Raw genomic sequence first — 20,583 nt, forward strand, 5'->3', positions numbered from 1 at the left:
CTATGCCGTCACAAATTATTGGAAAGAGAGAGGGGTCTCTCCAAGCTCCTTGGCAGCTCCAGTTGCGTGGAAACCATCCATAGTAACGGTGACAGCACCAGCTTGAACCAACTGCAAGGATTGTTAGCTTCATTTTATAATATCAGGGCATCGAGACTTACGGCGCGCGAAAGATCCTCAATCAAGTCATTCGGGTCTTCGATACCAACACAAAGTCGAATGATATCCTCAGGCATTTGTCGCTCCGCTCGTGTCTTGGCATCAATACTGGCATGGCTCATCTGACAAGGCATGCTGATCAAACTGTTCACACAACCGAAGCTGACACTGATGGCCCAGAGGCGAGCAGCCTCAACGATACGCTCAGAAACAGCAGGGTCGCCGGTCTCGAAAGAGAGAACAGCACCAGCACCACGAGCCATAGACCAATGCAGGTCATATTGAGGGTGAGACTTGAGGCCTGGGTATCGGACACGGAAGCCACGAGACTCGAGGAACTCAGCGATGGCTTGAGCGTTGGCTTGCTGCTTCTCCATTCGGATGGCGAGAGTCTTGACACCACGCATGAGAAGGAATGAGTCGTTAGGAGACAGACCACATCCCGTGGAGTTGATAACAAAGAATAGCTTGTCTCCGATCTGAGTGTCGTTCACAGCGATAACACCAGCCATGATGTCGTGGTGGCCCGACAAGTACTTGGTTCCGGACTCGTAAACAATGTCACAGCCCACATCCAGAGGGTTAAACAGCATGGGCGAGAGCATTGTGTTGTCGACAACGACCAGAGCCTTGGAGTTGACTTCGTGAGCCAGGCGAGCAATAGAAGGGATATCAACGACCTTGATCAAAGGGTTGGTAGGGGTCTCGAGAAGCACCATGGCGGTCTTTTCCGAAAGGCGTGCCCGCACGCTATCAACAGTCGTGGTATCGACGTGGTGAACGACAATGCCCTGGTTAGCAGCCAAGTAAGTAAGAAGACGATGGCTGCCACCGTAAAGATCATCGCCGGTGATGACCTCGTCGCCAGGTCGGAGCAGTCTAGTAATGACATCGAGAGCACCCATTCCGGAGCTGATGGCCAATGCTCGCTGAGCGTTCATGATCTTGGCAATGTGTCGTTCAAGATGGGTTCGAGTAGGGTTTCCTGAGCGTGTGTAATCGTATTCTTGCTGGCCACCGCTGGCCGATGTCTGCTTAAAGGTGGCAGATTGGTAGATAGGAACGCTGGAGGCACCATATTGATCTTTGCTGTCTGTGTATACAAGTTCGGTGGCGAGGGCATAGCGCTTGCGACCAGTGCGCGGGCTAGACGGAGCAGGAGATGGAGGAAGGTCGTGTCCCTCATTGTCGAGTCGTGCCAATGGGTTGGCAGACTTGCCAGACTCGGTAGGCGAAGGAGAGGACATTTTTTGTTCGGTAGAAAATTGGGTGTGTTGCAAAGGTTTGAGTAGCAGAGGTGTAGAGGCGATGGCAACTGATGTATTGAATACAGGATGGAATAGCGCCAGGTGGAAATTCGACGCACTTAGGTCTGTAGGACGAAATCTAATGTCGAATTAAATTGAAGATGTTTGAGGGAAGAAGAATTGATATTCAATGTATAAGAAAAAGGAGGACGGTCGCATTAGCTACGTAGGTAGGTAGAGATAGCTTGAAGGACGACGGTTGTTCGGGAGTCGGGGAGTCATTCCCGCTGTCGGCGGTCAGATCTAAGGATTTTCTCCATACCTACCTCTAGTACCCTGCGCCATCACCCCGCAAAAAGAGTAATTTGATGGGTGACCAGATATGATAGAGTTGCTATGGAACGTATGGCGCTGTGCACCTATTGCCTACAGGGCATTTTGTCCAATCCAGAGAGGTGCCTGGGTCCTCGATTTCCAGCGCTTTGAGCCTCTGAAGCCCTGCAACAACAGCTCAACAGCGGCAGTTCCATGGGGCCCTGGCCACCGCTTCTGAATCATCCGACCGATAAACGGAGGATAGCTGATATCGAAATACTTGTCTAACCCCCGATAGCGCACTCATCTCAAGGTAGCCCGCTATTAGGCCCCAGAAACCTTGGTGGGGTTGCTAAATGACGTGATCTAACACTATCATGGCCCATCGAGTGTTTGCGTTCCGTGTGGGGACATACGCGGGGCGACACTGTGTAGGAAACCCGGAGGGCGGTACCGGCCCCGGACTCAGGGTATTGTCTAGATAGAACTTGACCACTGGAAGCTCACAAGACAAAATTAAGAACCCAGTTTAGATATGCTATGTCAGAACAGACTCCCAACTTGTTTGTTAGATGTTGCACTCTAAAGCTTAGAGGTCAAGGTTCTGTCACCCAATTGCTAACCTAGGTAGGTTGCACTTGTCGCGTCTTGTCATGGCCAACGCTGGCAAACAGAGAAAATCAGCTTTGCGGAAAGATATTACAGTGCGAATTATACCGTATGGAATTGACAGCCAGAAAGAGATATTGCGATGCTACTGATTGGACACTAGCTGATGAGAGATGATATCCAGAATTAGGATTGGGTGATTCTATTCAAGAACATTAGCTGTTACTGTCAGCCTGTAACTATCTGTACATGTCTATCATTAACTAATCCTGCTCCTCTGCAATCAATTCCTCAACACCGCTTGTTTGCCGTGTTGACTGCATCTTGATCTGTCCGCCCTCGCGACCGAGGAAGTCGTCAGACCTGATACCACGGAACTGCTTAGGGTCCACGGTCGACATGGCCTTTCCACTCTCACGGTGCTGTCGCATGTATTCTCGAACAGGTACCATGGCCGCATCTCGGCATGCTTCCTTGATGTCGCTACCTGAAAGTCCAGCAGTGATTCTTGCAACGTAGTCAATGTTGAAGTGTTCGGGATCCGTCTTGGTATCCTGCAACACAAGCTGCAAGATTCTGCGTCGCTGCTCAGTTCCTGGCAATGTAACAGGGAACTTCTTGGGCATTCTGCGGAGAATAGCCTCGTCGATATCGTTGATACGGTTGGTTGCGCCCAGCACCATAATGCGAGCAGGCATTCCTGATGAGTTCGAAGACGTCAGACCATCCCAGAGAGTCATGAACCTGCCATATGTTAATATCAATTGAAACAGCCAGTTATCACAGATAGGGACTCACTCGGCTTTAACCATGCCGCTAGCCTCATGCTCGCCACTCCTTCGAGTGCCAAGAACAGCATCAATCTCGTCGATAAAGATAATTGCAGGTTGCATCTTTCGAGCCAACGAAAAGACGGCCCGTACAATTTTGTTCGAGTCGCCGTACCACTTCTCGGTCAAGGTCGAAATATGTAGGTTGATGAAAGAAGCACCGCTTTCGTGGGCAACAGCTTTTGCGAGCATCGTCTTTCCACAGCCTGGAGGGCCGTACAAGAGGACTCCTGAGGGGGCGGACAGTAGTGGCGCAGCGTGAGAGTATAGATGTGGCATCGTTAGGGGATAAATGATGGATTCTTTGAGTTCTTCGATGATCGTGTCCAGGCCGCCAATATCTGCATTTATTAGTGGCTGTCATAACGTGACAGAAGATGCCTCGATGTGCACGCTTTACTCACCATCAAACCCAACGGAGATGTCTTCAGGGGGGACCATCTCAAGCGCAACCAGGTTTTCGTATTCGTTCAGAACTAATTCCTCAGGCCGAGGTCCTCTTTTTGAGTCGCTGCTGTCATCGCCATAGTCGAGTCCATCTCTTTTGTGCCTGTTCATACGCTCAAGGTGTGCTTTCGCCTGGCGCCTGGCTTGTTCGTGCTTCTCTTTATCGGGGTCGGCTATATTGCTTAGGATAGGATTCAAGAAATTTCGAGCGACGTATAGGCCAGCAGTCATCTACCAGTTCATATCAGTGTCTTGTCCATCAATGCACTTTAATCTTCACGACGTGAGTACTCACCATGCCCGCGAAGAGCAAAATGTCCATGGCGACATCGCCGAGCTTACGTCGTTCCCCCATGCCGAGGACCCAGCGCAGCCAAGGGGTTGACTCGGATGGCATGAGATAGTGAAAGAAGAGGGGGACGAGGATGACAATTGTCGACCGGTAATCGAGCTAAGTGCGTTGCTGGTGTCTCCCGATCATGACATTTCCGGTTGCCGGTTGAATAGCAGAAGACAAAGCGTCGAGGCCGAATAGGGTTAGAAATGTGGTTTGAAGAATAAAAGATTGATATGCGCGTTCGGCAAGAACCTAATGGCACACATGCCCGACATCTCAGCGGCAGCCCGGGCGGTAAGTGGCGGTTAGCGCCAGGTAAGCACGGGCCCTGTTCGTCGACCCAATCTGTTTACTTAGATGAACATCTTGGTGGGATTCTAAACATTGAAGGTCCCCTCCAACCTTCTACTGTATACACGACAATTGCCATCCACACATGCGCTGCGCATGCGATTCAAAGACCACTTTTGCTGTTCTAGTGCGACTTCGTCTGTTAGACTACTGTACTTTGTGCGCTTTATAAACTCGATAGCCTATTATCCACGAAAAAGATACGATGCCACCACGCGCACGCGCGAAGCCTGTCGCAGAGCCGACTGGGCCTACAGCATCCGACTCAGAGCCCGATCTTGATATGTTTGACAAATCCGATCTCCAAGCAGCTATGCGCACAATGAGCACCACCAAGAAACCCCGCGGACGACCACCTGGGCCGGCTAGCAAGATAACCAAACCTGCACAACGAGCGACGCGTCGGACGGGTACAGAGAAACTTCCAGCTGTACCCGAAGTGGTCGCACAACCAGATACTGCTTTTAAAGCCGGTGGAAGCGGTACGAATGCGACGCGCAAGGTCCAACAGATGGCTCCGGACGAAACAGTTACATTTGAGGACATTGAGGGCCCTTCAAGTGTCCCGGCTACTGATGTAAAGAAGGGAACGCGCGGGCGCCCAAAGAAGAGCAATGGCGATAGTTCTGTTCTTGTGCCCGAAAGCGCTGTCAAGCGACGTGGGCGACCTCCGCGACAGCCCGGAACACTGATCGCAGAAGTTCCAGAGACTCAGCAAGAAGACCCAATGGAGTTAGATCCCGTGTTGGAAGAGAGCGAAAGCGACAACGCTGGCGCCATACCTGAAGTTGAAACTATTGTGCCATGGTCAAGTTATGACACAAGCGACGACTCCACACGCTGGCAACTGGAAGATCTTACGAAGAAGTATACAGCGCTCGAAGCTAGTCACCGAGATTTGCGCGAAGTGGGAGTGCGAGAAGCCGAGCGGAATTTTGAGCGACTGAAAAAGCAGGCCGAGGAACGTACTGCCGGTAAGCGCTGCTATGTGAACTATCAATGACCTGTGTACTGATCTCAAAAGCTGCTACTAAGCTGATAGCTGAACTGAAGGCTGAGCTTGCTGCTCAGACTGCGCTTGCAAACGAAAGTGAAGAGCTTCGGAAACAACTCGAGGCAAACGAAACCGAGACGGAAAATTTGGAAAAGACTGTCAAGACTCTGAACAGCTCTTTGACCGAGGCCAGGTCCGAAATCAAGTCACTTTCTACCAAACTAGCCGCTGCCAGGTCGAATGATACCAACCCCAGAGTGCCAGGCAGTGCTATCAAGGCCGGTGGGCTGATGAACCGCAATGCTCAGGCAGGTGCTGCGCACGCCGCGCAGGTTACTGCACAGGCTAAAGAAAGACTGTATGCGGACTTGACAGATTTGATTCTGCGCGGCGTGAAGCAAGATGAGGTCGAAGATACCTTTGACTGCATCCAAACTGGGCGCAACGGTAGTAAGTTTGGTCAATGGCTTCTTGTCCTTTGTTCTCGTATACTGACACAGTGACTAGCTCTTCATTTCAAACTCGCTGTTGAGAATGACGCGTCAGAAAACTATGAAGATGTGTCATTCACCTATCAGCCGCAACTGGATACTGGACGAGACCATGACTTGATAGATGTGCTCCCCGGATATCTTACAGAGGAGATCACGTTCCCACGATCTCAAGCACCCAAGTTTTATGCCAGAGTCAACAAATCCTTGACAGAAGATTTGACGAGACAGTGAAATGCACCGGTTGTTGTCGAAGATGCTGTTGAATATGTTTCTTGTTAATGATACCCAACTTCTTTTTGCCTTGCGTGCATAGACTACTGGAAAATATTGGCGTGGTGAGGCTAGACGGGAAATAAATGACTGAATGCCAGGGGATTAGACTATAATATGGTGAGAACCTTGTTGGTAGTCGAATGTTTACTTCAAATTCATTCATCAAGGTTGCAGCACTCTTCGTCAGGTGAAGATGATGGTCCATTCTGCATGTGAATGAAGCAGTTTTCAAATTTGATCAAATGTTAAAGGCTGAGACTGGCTTTCAATTTCTGAGTACCTTCAACTAACGTCCATTGAGTCTCAGATGAATAAGGATATTATTCGAATATTGACGGGAAGCTTGACGCCAATGAGACTTTGACTTAGCCAACCAGGTGTGACTGGCGTCAACGGGGAGGATATAAGGGTTGTAGCGCAGGGCCACTAGCGTGTCTCCCCCTGCAGATTAGGTCCATCCAACGCGTCCCTCATTCAGCGTCATTCTAATTCTGGCCACGGTTTATGTCTTAGCCTCTTGCAACAAATTATACAGGAGGTTGTCTCGTTTGCTTCTTACTTGACAAAACAAGGCTCAAATTACTGAAATTCTCACTCCCTGCCCTGAATTGTTCCAATTGTTCTTATTTTAACATTCATGGAATCTTCGTTGTTTGTTTGGTGTGGTTAGACTTAAGTATTTCCTTTCCCCCCCTGACTTACACTAAGATCATCGCCAAATATTCGAACCATCTACATTGACGACGAAGTGTTTGGAATTTTCAATTGCTTCGCCATGGCCGGCTCCAGTCGCATTGGCTTCATGGCCATTGCTGTTGCTTTTCATTTGGTATATATCTTGTCCATTTTCGACATCTACTTCGTCAGTCCGATTGTCTCGGGCATGCAACTCTTTGGTGTCGAGCGCCCACCTGAATCTCCCAAGGCCCCCGCCGACAGGCTTGTGCTCTTCGTTGGTAAGTGAAAACGAGCTGGACGATCCAGAACTTCCTGATTAACATACTTTGTCTCTAGGTGACGGACTACGTGCAGACAAAGCCTTCCAAGCTCATCCCGAACCTTACCCTGAATCCGACCAAGACCTTGTTCCACGACATCTAGCCCCGTACCTTCGCTCTCGAGTTCTGGAGCATGGGACCTTTGGTGTTTCTCACACACGTGTCCCAACCGAATCTCGACCAGGCCATGTGGCCCTCATTGCTGGCTTGTACGAGGATGTATCGGCCGTTGCGACGGGATGGAAGATGAACCCAGTCAATTTTGACAGTGTTTTCAACCGCAGCCGACATACATGGAGTTGGGGAAGCCCTGATATTCTACCCATGTTCCAGCATGGTGCTGTTCCAGGCAGAGTCGATGCCTTTGCGTACGGTGCCGAGCTTGAGGATTTCTCTAAAGACGCAACCGAGCTTGATTACTGGGTTTTCGATCATGTCAAGGACTTTTTCGCTGCAGCTGCTACGAATGAGACCCTCAACACGGCGCTTCGGGAAGACAAGGTTGTCTTCTTCCTCCACCTTCTGGGTCTTGATACTACTGGGCATTCATACCGACCATATTCCAAAGAATATCTTCACAACATCAAAGTGGTAGATCAAGGTGTCAAGGAAATTGTCGAGCTTATCGAGAGCTTTTACGGAGATGACCGGACTGCCTTTGTCTTCACTGCTGATCATGGTATGTCAGACTGGGGTAGCCATGGCGATGGACACCCTAACAACACCAGGACCCCCCTCATCTCCTGGGGATCTGGTGTTGCTGCTCCCGAATTGCATCCTGACAGTACCGCGCCTGGACATGACGAGCTTTCTTCGGACTGGAATCTTGACCATGTGCGCAGACACGATGTTGCCCAAGCTGATGTGGCTGCCCTGATGTCGTATCTCATCGGTACTGAGTTTCCTGCCAACGGCGTTGGTCAACTTCCCCTGAACTTCCTCTCGGCGAGTATCAAGGAAAAGGCAGAAGCTTCTCTTGCCAACGCTCAGGTTATCCTCGAGCAATACCGAGTGAAAGAAGAGAGCAAGAGAAACGTAGAGCTCCGCTACCAGCCCTATGGACCGCTGAGTGACGACAAGCTCGGCCCGGAGTCACGTATCGCTCATATTCGTGCATTGATTGATGCTGGCTCATTTGAGGAAGCCATTGAAGAATCCGATTCTCTGATGTCTATTGGACTACAAGGCTTGCGCTACCTTCAAACCTATGACTGGCTATTCCTTCGTGCTCTAATCACTATCGGCTATCTGGGCTGGATGGCTTATGCTACCACAACTGTCCTTTCTCTGTACGTGGTAGATGAGAGTTTGCCTCCTCAGCGCACACTTCTCGGATCTGCCTTCTTCTTGTCAGTCCTGGTTGCACTCTACTCATCTTTCATCATCTCCAAATCTCCTCCCGCATACTACCTTTATGCATTCTTCCCTGTTCTGTTTTGGGAAGAGGTATATGCGCGCAGGGCCAACGTGGCTAAAGGTTTCCAGGCTCTGTTTGGCCATGTCAGGTCTGGCGGGGCTGTGGTTGCACTTGTTTTCAATGTCGTTCTCTACCTTGGTGTTATCCAATCTTTGGTATGTTCTCCCATTCGTTCATGTTCTATTACTTACAGCTTCTAGGCTTTGGCATACATTCACCGTGAAATTCTCACCGGTCTCTTTGTTTTAGGTGCTTTCTGGCCCATGACATTGGGTATCTCATTCTTACGGTCCCATCTGTTCTTGAGTATGCTGTGGTTCTTTTCTTGCTTGGCTATGAGTACTTTTACCCTGCTCCCTGCCATGAAGGTTGAGAACATTCCACTTATGTAAGTCACACCCGATATTTATGAATAATAGGCAGCTGCTGATTCAAATAAAAACAAAAGTATGGCTGGTGGCGGATTGATGACTGTCGTCGGCTTGGCTTACATGGTCCTTGAGGATTTTATCCTATCGGACTTCACGTCTTTCAAGACTAAATCAAAGCGTCTTCACACAAGCCGGACGCTTCTTGGTATCCAGGTAAATTGTCACTTCAGCATTTTCTTTCAATTGGAATTTAACAACTTACATTCAATCCAGGTTGGGCTTATCATTCTCGCTATGCTTGTCACCCGTTCTAGCGCGACCTCACTACAGGCCAAACTTGGCCTTCCCAAGGGGAATCAGGTAGTTGGCTGGTTTGTTCTAGGTAAGTCAGACACATATGAAAATCGAAGGCCTTACTGACAGCATAAGTTGTGTCGCTCCTCATGCCATTGGCATATCGATTACAACCCAACAGCCACTACATGCATCGCCTCGCCATAATTTTCCTTACGTGCGCCCCCACGTTTGTCATTTTGACTATATCTTACGAAGGCCTTTTCTATGTGGCTTTCAGCGTCACTCTATTGGCCTGGGTGCGTCTTGAGTATGCATCTCATGCCTTTACACAAGAGAAGGCCAAGAAGCAGGCGGCTGTCACTGATAGCCAACAGCCTAAATTGGGTGCTTTCCGGCCGTTGAGTTTGTCAGACGCACGGATTGCACTCTTTTTTATGGTCCTGCTCCAGTCTGCCTTTTTCAGCACAGGCAATATTGCTTCCATCTCATCATTCAGCTTGGAAAGCGTATCCCGGTTGATTCCTGTTTTCGACCCCTTTTCACAAGGAGCGCTACTGATCCTCAAGATCATTATTCCGTTCTTTCTTATCTCAGCTAACCTTGGAGTGCTGAACAAGAGACTGGGTGTGGCGCCATCCGCCATCTTCATGGTTGTCCTTACCGCCAGCGATGTTCTGACACTCTACTTTTTCTGGGTTGTCAAGGATGAAGGATCATGGTTAGAGATTGGCTCGACCATCACTCACTTTGCCATTGCAAGTTTCTTGTGTGTCTTTGTTGCTGCACTCGAATTCGTGAGTGCAGCTTTCATTGCTGGCATTGAGGTAGAGGATAAAAAATCAGCTGCAATGACCAAACCAGATGAGAAAGTGCCGATAGTGGCGGGGGCAGAGTAACTTCCCCAATACCTACCATAGAAGAAATCAAAATGCACACTACATGTTGGTCTTTCAGCCAAGATTTTCTGAGTGCATATAGACCAATCAACTAACTGACAAGAACACCAATAACGCGGACACGAACCATGTGACCGAACATAGGGGAGGTACCGCAACATGGAGCTGGATAGGGCTGAAGGGGAAGCCTAACGGAAGATGACCGCAGGTCACAGCGCCTTGATCGGAAGAGGGTGCGCGTTGCGACCTTGTTCATGTCTTGGCAAGATGCAGACATCTTACCTTGCAGCGCATCATTCAAGTCACTAACAAGGGCAGCCATGTAATTAGGATCCGGGGGATGGATTCGGAAGCCCGGAGGTATGGGTATTGTTTTATGGAGCCATTCTCCATTTGATGTAAGACTAACATTTGCAAAATTGCATGTGAAAAGCTAAGGCCAAGGAAAGAACAGTAGGTAATGTGTCTATCGTCTCGCCAAATAGAACAGCCATAGGCATATAAGACAAAAGGCCCAGAAGAAGCCATACCATTAGCCTGGTTAGAGCTCTGGCTCGGGTCGTCGGAACACCTGACGGGTGGATTATGAATGTCAGTTTCAGTTGCAGACAAATTAAACAAAGAGGTTCAGTTTGATTTCCCCAGCTTTTTACATACGACATGTTTTGGCTAAAGTATCGAGCCAAACTCAATCTGGAACTTGGGCCGCCGCCATTGCGTCTCGAAGCATTCACATGTCACGAGCCAGGGCGGTAACACATACATACGTATACATTATTGTGTGTGTCGATCAGTTCGACAGGATTTCCTCTCATGCACAAGCTCATTTTAGGCATGAAACAATTAGCAAACGGGCCTCCTTGATCTTCAAGACAGGCACATGCTTCATGTCGCGTGTCACGCGCCTACGCCGCAGTTCTTGACGATGTAAGCCAGGGGTCAAGTCATGATAACTTTCACCAAGTAGGTCTCCCGATATTCTGAGAGCTGCGCCCCTTGTGTCAACTCCAAGCCTTAAGCAGACGTCGACACATGCACAAGTCTCACGGTGCCTCATGTAAGTGACAGAACCCTTCGGAAACTTGACAAATATCATCACGATGGTTGTGCTTAGTCAAACGATTCCATCATGCCTCTCGGGGATGGAACTTGATACGGCATCAATCAGCAATTGACGCGGTCCGCGGAACAGGTTCCATACGTCTTGTGGAGCCTTTTCAACTGAAGTGAGCGCCGAATGTCTTTTTGTGTTCTTTTAAGAGACGACGGGATTACAGTGGAGGTCTGCCGTCCACCATCTCCGAAGTCGACAGGGTCACCCATGAGCCGTTGCTGCTGAGAATCTGGAGTCCACAGGATATTGTACATCCCATTATTCGGGCTGTGCAGTTTCTGAAGACGATACGTCTGGGTCTTTGGTTAGTAGATTGTTCGTGGTTTACAGCTGTACAATAAACGTGTTTGCCATATCCAATTGCTGTTATATAATTATATGCAAACACAAATACGGAGTAATACCGAGCTGTCCTCAAGACCTGGTAGATCTTTAATGTATGTAGGTATGGTTCTCCGCTCCCGCCGCTAGCTAGAACCATCTCGGCCGGTTCCATCTGGGTAGCGCAAAGTCAGAATCAGTTAAGACATCCATCCAATGTGAGGCACCTTGCTAGGTTGGGTGGTGGAGGTTCCGTTCACTGGAGGCTTGATGGTTTGCCTTATACAGTAGAACCGCCTACCGACCTATCCGCTTACTTGTAATTGTATTTGCTTCATGTTACGCTCTCCCGCCACTATTTATCTTTAACTGACGCGAAACAAAGCCAAGACTCGAGTTGACTGTCGAAGTATCAGGGGGTCTTAAAACGCACTTTGTTTACAAAAATACTATCTTAGTAGACTTTCTATACAAAGCTGTTGCGCAACTTGTCCAAGGATTTCATCTCCTTTCTCCATATCGAAACATCTCTAGACCTGCCGTTTTGGTGTGGCTCGCTCCTAGTGGTGTCAGTGCTTCCTTTTGCCTGGCTCACGCTGGCAGGTACCTGCCCTGGCCGCACCGGGGACACAGACAAGCCCATAACCTCTTGCCTATCCTACCTGCCAATCTACGTTACCTTTTTTTCCAACCTTGCTGTGCTTTCAACTCTGGCGTCCTCCCCCTCCTCGATACTACCGACTTCGCCGTTTCTTGATCACTCTTGCTTCCGTATCGATATATTATTGCCGACTTTCCGGTTCCATGGACGTGGATATGTCGTCGGGCAGCGGCACGCCGCAGGTGCAACCTCAAGCTCTACAACAGCAGCAGCAAGGAGAGTCGCAGATCTCATCGACGCCAGCTCCGCCCGCTTCTATTACTTCGACGTCGACTTCCGCTGGCGGAGTGAGTTTTAGGAGGTTGGTCGTCCTTGGGTTGTAAGAATTTGGGTTTCAAATGCTAAAATTGTTCTTTTGCAAGACAACGAGCATCGCGTGCATGCGAGGTAAGCACTTTCTTAAGTTTTGTTGCCTTTTGCCGAACCTTGATCATGAGTGCCCCGTTCCCCTCAACATGAGCCGAGGCATCAGCGGGCAGCAACCCACTTCATCATGATATTTATCACGACATCCATCAGCATTTGGGCTTCTGATGCAGTTTCCCATTCAAACCTAGATTATGCCTTGACTAATATATTAATAGACTTGTCACGCAAGAAAGGTAACTTTTCTTACACAGCGATGTGCTACCCAATTGGAATCTCTACCTCATCGCCGGCAGCAATACTGACTTCCAATCTTTACAGGTCCGATGCGACGCCGCAAGCCTTGGTGTGCCCTGTACCAACTGCGTTGCCTTCCAGATTGAGTGCCGTATTCCAAATCCGAAGCGCAAAAAGACCCAGGGTTCTGGCAGTCAAACAAACAAAGACTCTGATAGGTATGGGAATGCGCCTATATGCGCGCGTGGATTTTGATTGCTAACTAAATGTTCCTCCCATATAGTGATCGAGGCGATGGCACCGAAGATCCCTCGCCGGGACCTGTGGCTCCTCCGAGTACAGCATCACTCACTCCACGAGCTCCCTCGGTATACCACTCCAACAGCGGCACTCCTCCTACTGCATGGACAGAAGCTCAGGCACGCAAAGAGGAAGTCGACAATGGAACCTATCTGGATATCGTCATGAAGCCCAAGTTCACGCGCGCCCCTATCACCGAAGCCGGGCGGGTCGCATACCTTGGCGAATCTTCCAATCTTACTCTGCTTGTCCATGACCGCCAGGGCTCGGCGGACGTTGTACATTACCCACTGCCTGAAAATGTACGCGGTTCCCGAGCTCGACTTACAGAACTAGACAACATTGAGATCGATATTCTACATCAAAGAGGAGCGTTCTTGCTTCCCCCACGAACTCTTTGCGACGAACTTATCGATGCGTACTTCAAATGGGTTCACCCTATTGTCCCTGTCATCAATCGTACCCGGTTCATGCGACAGTATCGGGACCCCAAGAACCCTCCATCTCTACTGCTCCTCCAGTCCGTCCTTCTAGCGGGTACTCGCGCTTGTAACAATCATCAACTGATGGATGCCAATGGTTCGACCACTCCTGCTGCTCTCACTTTCTACAAGCGCGCCAAGGCCTTGTACGATGCCAACTACGAGGACGACCGCGTGACAATTGTACAGTCGTTACTTCTCATGGGCTGGTACTGGGAGGGTCCCGAAGATGTCACCAAAAATGTCTTTTATTGGAGCCGTGTAGCAACCATTGTTGCGCAAGGTTCGGGCATGCATCGGTCTGTTGAACAGTCGCAACTGAGCCGAGCAGATAAAAGGCTATGGAAACGCATTTGGTGGTCTCTTTTCACTCGCGATCGTTCAGTAGCGGTTGCGTTAGGGCGACCCGTTCATATAAATCTGGATGACGCAGACGTGGAGATGCTAACGGAAGACGATTTCATCGAGGACGAAGCAGACCGAGCGAGCGAATATCCGCCAGATCCTATACATGTTCAATTTTTTCTTGAATACGTCAAATTGTGCGAGATTATGGGGTTGGTGCTGTCTCAGCAATATTCGGTTGCCTCCAAAGGGCTTAAACGAAATGCCATCGATCTCACGCATAGTGACATGGCTCTGGCCGACTGGCTGCAGAATTGCCCGAAAATTGTTTATTGGGAGATGCCGCGCCATCATTTCTGGTCTGCGTTGCTGCACTCGAATTATTATACAACATTATGCCTTCTGCATCGGGCGCATATGCCACCGGGCGGTTCATCACGCTTACCTGACCCCTCGCCTTACCCTTCTCGCAATATCGCTTTTCAAGCAGCGGCTATGATAACCTCCATCGTCGAGAACCTCGCTGCACATGATCAGCTACGGTATTGTCCCGCCTTTGTTGTATACAGTCTATTCTCAGCCCTCATTATGCATGTCTATCAAATGAAGTCACCAGTACCCTCGATTCAGCAGGTAACCCAAGACAGGTTGCGTAGCTGCATGTCAGCTATGAAGGAAATCTCACGGGTTTGGCTTGTCGGGAAGATGGTTTACGCCCTCTTTGAATCCATCATGGGAAACAAGGTACTGGAAGAGCGACTTCAAAGGGCTGAAGGCAAGCGACACCGAAATTTGCGCCAAACTCTTTCTCAATTGGAACAACAGCAAAATCGACAGGCCGAGGCAACCAAGCGGAAGTACGATGACATGGCCATCGACTTTAGTACCAATACGCCTCAGCCTCAGGAGTCTTATGAGAGATCACGGCCTCAAACGCCTAGTGCTGTCAAGACGGAGCCAACAAGCTCGATGCAGCCTCCGCCGGTGACGTCTCCAAACGCAAGACAGAGTACAGCCGACACTTTCATGGGAGGCACGAACTCACGTCCACAAACTCGACCAGCAACGCCTTTCAATCCATCCTTTTCTGTGCCGCCAACACCTCCTGACCTATATCTGGTGACAAGGAACTCTCCGAACCTCTCACAATCTCTCTGGGAAAACTTCCAGCCAGATCAATTATTTCCTGATAGTGCTGCCATGCCAGCCTTCCCGAACCTGTCACCAACGCAAACACACTCCAATCTTGACCACAACAACATGGGTTCAATGCCGCCAGGTAACGGGCAGAGCGGGATACACAACCCGCAAGCAGGACAGTATCAACATCGTGGGAATGGGATGATGCCTCAAGGCTTTCAAGGACACACCAATATGTGGCAACCTAATCTTGATCCTGGCCTACCAGAGGGGCAGAGCCCAGATAGCTGGAGTACTGCATCGGGACCTGGTCAAGCTGTTCCGACAACACTTAACGTAGAGGACTGGTGAGTATCCTAACATCCCATGTTGTTAGGTTTCTAACTGATTTTCTAGGTTCCAATTCTTCGGTATCAACAACACAGATCCCAATTTCAATCTTGACGTGCCCCTCGGTTAAGCAGCATGGCTGGATACAACACAGCAGGGCGAAACTGTGAAGGCAGAAAGCATCACCTTTGGTCAAGAGCATTGGTCTTTTGACTCAGAAACTGAGCTATGAAGCAAAACTAACCAGCTGTGGTTCAGTAGCAAACCCGGGTGGCTGAACAATTGTGCATGGTCAGAAATGTCTCTGGCAGTCCACTTGAAGAATTCGGGCCAATAGCTTGACGATGGAGCATATCAAATAGGACATTCGAAGACAACGAGTAAGACATGGCAGTGTTGGCGCTCGTTATAAATACCCAGAGTCATCTGCAGCAGTGCAAGGCTAGAACAATATAATATACCACAATAATTAATGGACGCCTCCACAATTCATTGCTAGCTGGTTCCCTATTACCGCACCTTGTGCCCTATTGCCGCACCTTGTGTTACTACACGCTACAAAGGCCCATACCTCGAAGACGGAGGGTCATGTGGGACAGCATTGACGCCTTCTGGAAGCTCAGGTAGGGTTTTCAGGGGAATTCAAATTCAGGGGTTTGCGGCCAGCAATTCCTAGTGGAGTTATCTACATGTTATCGGTTATCCGTAACACTAGATTTAGTGTTGCGGCCAATCTAAAGCATCTAAAGACGGACATGGGTCATATCCTCCGCGCGGCCTACTCCATTGCCCCAGCTATTAAGTAAAAAGATATGGAGCGTCCTGGTTGTTGCTCGTGGGAGTGCTGGATTAATAGAGAACCTCAGCAGCAAAGATATCACAAGATTACAGGATGATCGATGGCCCTGTTCTAACCCTGAATCATCCCAAGTTTGCATACAGTATGATGAACCACTCATAGGTTGCATAATTACTACCTATATCAGATACCTACTGAAAGTGTATTTCAGAGTGTCTGTTAATGACACCTATTTGCTGATATCGAGGTGGTTTCTTGTTTTTAAATGAACCTGCTAGTGTTCTTAGTTCTGGAATGAATTAACAAACTTCAATTCGGGTTAATCGAGTCTCGACTGCTTGCATCATTTATTAGCGTGCCAGCCAAACCTACCTAGAGTAAGTTCTTGAATAAGGTATTGCCTGAGAGGATAAGCACTATTTGTACTTTAGGTTTTGCTTGGGGTACAGCTGAGTGCCCCCTGCTGCACATAGACGACTTCCTCCTCTAGATAGATTTTGGTGGACCCAGGACCAGCCCAAGTAACCTTGTCCCAAGAACGACCACCTCAATCATATCCCACGACAGAACGTAGTGCATATCACAACGGTTCAAATTCCTCTCCTATTGAAATCGGTCCAGGTCAGGAGCAACTCCAAGAACTCAACAACACCCGGGCAGCATTCGCTCTGGTTTATCTTACGCAACGCCTGCGCTAGCGATTGGGGATCCTTGACAGGACCCTCCTACCTAATCCTCCATCTCCGCTTGGCTATCTCGCCTCTCGAACCCTTACCGTCTCCTTGATGCATACTGAATGACTTCGACTACGACCTTATTCGCTGTGCCGTAAGTGCCACGCACTTGTGTAGAGCCGAACCGACACAGCTCGAGAGAATCTACCGTCAACTTGGCAACGACTATCATGACCGACCGCTCTGCGCGGCCGTCGCCGCATCGGTCTTCATCGGCACTAGCATCCTCCAACTATTCCTCAGACACTGCCTCTGTTCGCCCGCGAAATCGGCGTTTTGCTAGCACGCTCGGTGATGACAGTGATACCGCTACCTCTCGCGAAGCCAGCCGCTCCCGCCGTGGCCGCAACATCGAAGTCCACGATACCAAAGCTTCTCCCTCTCCTGCACGAAGTTACGGCCTCTTGTCAGCATTGAGTCCTACCAACAGCCGTTCGACGAGTCCTCTTCCCTTGGATCGAGGAGCCTCAACTCCTCACCGAACCAACAGCGCAGCCAACCTTACCAACTTCTTGAACGACTCTTTAACACAGAGCTGGGCTTCTATCCAAGGGTTTACCTCTTCTCTTATATCAGGTGACAATGTGGAAGCAAGGAGGAGCCAATCCCATAATCGAGCCGGCTCTCGACCTGGGACATGGGGAAGGGACTTTTCTAACAACGGTAGCTCGAAGAAGACAGGTGGTGCTTGGGGCCCCGCGCCTCCCAGGGAACCGAATCTGAATGATGTGGGTGCTGGATCCCTAGAAGAGCGCGAAGCGGCTCTGAAAGCTGCGAAAAGGGCCATGGTATTGGAAAGCCACGATGGTGTCAATGGAGGACTGGATGTCAGTGGGAAGCATAAACGCCGAAATTCTGACGACTCTGCACCAGAGCAGTCTCAGCCTGAGGAGTACCTGGTCTATATCCACAAAGTCAAGCCCAATGACACTTATGCAGGCTTGATCTTGAAATATCAATGCCGTGAGGATGCCTTCAGAAAGGCAAACGGGCTCTGGACACGAGATAGTGTACAGGTGCGCAAATGGCTCACGATTCCAGTCGACGCTTGCGATATTCGTGGGCGACCTTGTGATCCACCGTCATGGCACAACGCACATGGTGTCGATCTACTTGCTCCGACACCCGCTGCTGAAGAGAATACATCAGCAGTCCACGATGACTTCTTCAGTCGACCAACTAATGGAACGCCATCAGCCACCCAACCAATCGAAGAAGAGAGGCTGTGGGCGCATGTGCGCTGGGTTAAGATTGACTCGTTCCCACAACCAATAGAGATTGCGCGGGTTGCGCGGAATGCTATGGGTTACTTTCCGCCTCGACGAAAGAAGAGTATTAGGACTATTTCAACTCTCTCAACACCCCGGCAAAGTCTGGACCTATACAGCAATCCACCTGGATCCACGGGTAACTCGTCTCGTCGCCGAAGCTCTCTTGGTCATCGGCCGCAACTCTCGAATACTGTCATGTCAAGCCCAGTACGAGGCGGAGGCACGATCAGCGAAGCCGGTGAATCCCTACCCGCTTGGATGCGTCGGCCCGGAGGTGTCGGCTCCATGGGCATGAGTACACGAGCCCCTGGGCCAGACAAAGATTATCTTAATACGTGGACTAAGAAGCATTTGCCTGGGCTCACGCTTGAGGGAGTACCCTCCATGTCTATCATGGGTTCAGAAACAGCCCATTTTGGTTTCAAATCGGGAGAATCATCAAGCATTGTGGAAAACCCCACAGGTGAGGGACAAGACGCCAGCTCAACACAACAGGGCAACGGGTTAGATAAGGCCGCCGCCGCTGTAGAAACTTGGCTCAGGGGTGCTCTTGCACGGAAGCCAAGCTCGCAACTGGAAAGGATACGCGGACTACCCGAGGGAAGGCCTGAACGGAACGGCGATCTGATAGAGTTGACTGATACCGGTAGTGATGATGGGGGACCTTCAACAGGAGTCCCGTCCGGCCTGATGGAGGCCCTGCAGATTACGAGTAGTGGTCGAAACGAGCCCGAAGGAGGCATTAGAGAAAGGTTGGCAGTCAAAGGTGGCAAGGATGATTAAAACTCAGGGCTCCAGAACTTCAATCAAGGGAGTAATTGTAAGAGACCATGTAGAAATCTTTGGGGCCAGGCTGAGAACAGAGAGGCGTTAGTCGTGGAGGAATTGCATATTGCAGTTGATTTAAGCTGCAAGGCGTTTGGGGGCATTCGCGATACTTCAGGATATATGCATAAATCACAGCAAAATTCGAGGAGCGTTTGAGAATTTTTGGATTGGCTGGGTTTGTTCTACATTTACTAAGTCTCGGTATATTTGCAAAACATTTCAGAGCATCAGAACAACTCGTATATTGGACGGAGAAGATGCTCTATCGATACTTAGCTGCAGATGAGAAAGAAAACACAATTGCCAAATCATATTGAATCAACCTGTTTAGTGGTGAAAGGAATGGTCTGCAAGATGTTCAATGTTGCTTTTGTTGTTAGTGTGAGCCGGCTATCATATTATCCCCACCTCATTCCCGGCTTCGTTTAAACTGCGTGGCTCCTTTCAACAACCATACATATCACTGGCCATGATACTGGTCAAACTGTGTCAACCGCAAATTCTACCATAGGAAGCCACGTTTCTTTACAAAACTCACTTACTAGCTACCGTAGGCTCAAGATGCCTATCTGCATCGAATGCAGGCACCCCGTGAAGACGCTATGGACAGCATATTCTGGCGCAGGGGACAAAGCAAGTGGACATAATATTCGACTTACTGTCTGTCGCAACTGTGGCTGCTTCTGCGACAAGTATGTCGAGCATGACTTTGTCGTTTTATTCATCGACCTGGTTCTTATAAAGCCCCAGGTACTATTCATCTCGAGCCCAAAAATAATGCAAGCTTCTAACGAGTCGCAGGTGTATCGACATTTACTATATAACACGCTCATGCGCGACGATGATCGGCTAGATGTAAGTCATGATGAACAATTATGAGCCCTGTAGAGGTCCTGCTGACATCTTTTTAGCATTCCATCATCCGTCTAGGTATCCTACTGCTTCTCTTTGATGTGTACTTGACATGGGCACGGCTGGAGAAACAGACAGTGCCTGACGCTCTTCCAGGAGCAAGCAATCTAGGCAAATTGGCACAACAACCGATTGTCCTTCAATATCTTTTCTTTCGTAAGACGAAGTATCTCAGATCGATTACAAATTCTATAAACTAACTCTGTTACAGTAATATTTTGCGCCCTCTCAACCGCAGCATTCCATGTGAGCATACGCTTCCTCACATCCTCTGCATTTTCACCTCTCAATCTTTTGGGCATCCTGCCTCAGTACACGAGACCAAACTCGGTGTCCACAGCTCTTCTAGTCTCATCGTCTACCAAACTATTCCCTATACTCATGGTGATCTGGGATTATGATGTTCCCGCCTCAGCTCGTTCACTCGGTTGGGCTGTCGTGGCAAACAACGTCGAGGCTCTGCGGATTCTTCTCGACTGTGGGTATATAACAGCATGTTTCCTCGCCATCGCAGGGGCAGCCTCACGCTGGGTTGTCGGCCGGGGAGTTTTGCTCGCCGCGGGTCTCGCAGACGTCGACTCGATAGGCGAAAGCGGCGTGGCGGCAGACGGCAAAGCACTCTGGGCATTGTTGATGTATGCGAGGGAATGGGCGGGTCGGCTCGCTGTTGGTTAAGCTTCAACACTGTAGGTAGGCGGCCAAGCAATC

General features: G+C 49.5%; 7 protein-coding genes across 7 annotated transcripts; 5 read left to right on the forward strand and 2 right to left on the reverse strand.

Annotated features, from left to right (window-relative positions):
- Window positions 1-15: 15 nt before the first annotated feature.
- Window positions 16-1,406, reverse strand: FSST1_004790 (cystathionine beta-lyase STR3; the record flags this gene model as incomplete). Its single annotated transcript, XM_083230999.1, has 2 exons — window positions 16-111; window positions 162-1,406. 2 exons carry the CDS (start codon window positions 1,404-1,406, stop codon window positions 16-18), a joined length of 1,341 nt encoding a protein of 446 aa, XP_083088220.1.
- Window positions 1,407-2,593: 1,187 nt separating this feature from the next.
- On the reverse strand, window positions 2,594-4,004 carry FSST1_004791 (protein-degrading AAA family ATPase MSP1; the record flags this gene model as incomplete). The annotated part of the gene is made up of 4 exons (XM_083231001.1): window positions 2,594-3,074; window positions 3,129-3,501; window positions 3,565-3,838; window positions 3,903-4,004. 4 exons carry the CDS (start codon window positions 4,002-4,004, stop codon window positions 2,594-2,596), a joined length of 1,230 nt encoding a protein of 409 aa, XP_083088221.1.
- A 496-nt stretch (window positions 4,005-4,500) lies between these two features.
- Window positions 4,501-6,014, forward strand: FSST1_004792 (chromosome segregation protein Csm1/Pcs1-domain-containing protein; the record flags this gene model as incomplete). The annotated part of the gene is made up of 3 exons (XM_083231002.1): window positions 4,501-5,269; window positions 5,320-5,739; window positions 5,797-6,014. 3 exons carry the CDS (start codon window positions 4,501-4,503, stop codon window positions 6,012-6,014), a joined length of 1,407 nt encoding a protein of 468 aa, XP_083088222.1.
- Window positions 6,015-6,831: 817 nt separating this feature from the next.
- FSST1_004793 (mannose-ethanolamine phosphotransferase MCD4) lies at window positions 6,832-10,035 on the forward strand (the record flags this gene model as incomplete). Its single annotated transcript, XM_083231003.1, has 6 exons — window positions 6,832-7,012; window positions 7,071-8,626; window positions 8,672-8,859; window positions 8,920-9,055; window positions 9,116-9,224; window positions 9,272-10,035. 6 exons carry the CDS (start codon window positions 6,832-6,834, stop codon window positions 10,033-10,035), a joined length of 2,934 nt encoding a protein of 977 aa, XP_083088223.1.
- A 2,239-nt stretch (window positions 10,036-12,274) lies between these two features.
- FSST1_004794 (CeGAL family transcription factor) lies at window positions 12,275-15,461 on the forward strand (the record flags this gene model as incomplete). Its single annotated transcript, XM_083231004.1, has 6 exons — window positions 12,275-12,450; window positions 12,494-12,518; window positions 12,716-12,733; window positions 12,819-12,952; window positions 13,018-15,348; window positions 15,398-15,461. 6 exons carry the CDS (start codon window positions 12,275-12,277, stop codon window positions 15,459-15,461), a joined length of 2,748 nt encoding a protein of 915 aa, XP_083088224.1.
- Window positions 15,462-17,034: 1,573 nt separating this feature from the next.
- On the forward strand, window positions 17,035-18,918 carry FSST1_004795 (LysM peptidoglycan-binding domain-containing protein; the record flags this gene model as incomplete). Its single annotated transcript, XM_083231005.1, has 1 exon — window positions 17,035-18,918. The coding sequence occupies one exon, from the start codon at window positions 17,035-17,037 to the stop codon at window positions 18,916-18,918; it is 1,884 nt and encodes a 627-aa protein (XP_083088225.1).
- Window positions 18,919-19,524: 606 nt separating this feature from the next.
- FSST1_004796 (sterol homeostasis protein ARV1) lies at window positions 19,525-20,550 on the forward strand (the record flags this gene model as incomplete). Its single annotated transcript, XM_083231006.1, has 4 exons — window positions 19,525-19,713; window positions 19,765-19,818; window positions 19,875-20,031; window positions 20,087-20,550. The coding sequence occupies 4 exons, from the start codon at window positions 19,525-19,527 to the stop codon at window positions 20,548-20,550; spliced, it is 864 nt and encodes a 287-aa protein (XP_083088226.1).
- Window positions 20,551-20,583: the final 33 nt, after the last annotated feature.

This window comes from Fusarium sambucinum, chromosome I (genome assembly GCF_050947815.1).
Source record: "Fusarium sambucinum isolate potato_lamoka chromosome I, whole genome shotgun sequence".
NCBI lineage: Eukaryota > Fungi > Ascomycota > Sordariomycetes > Hypocreales > Nectriaceae > Fusarium > Fusarium sambucinum.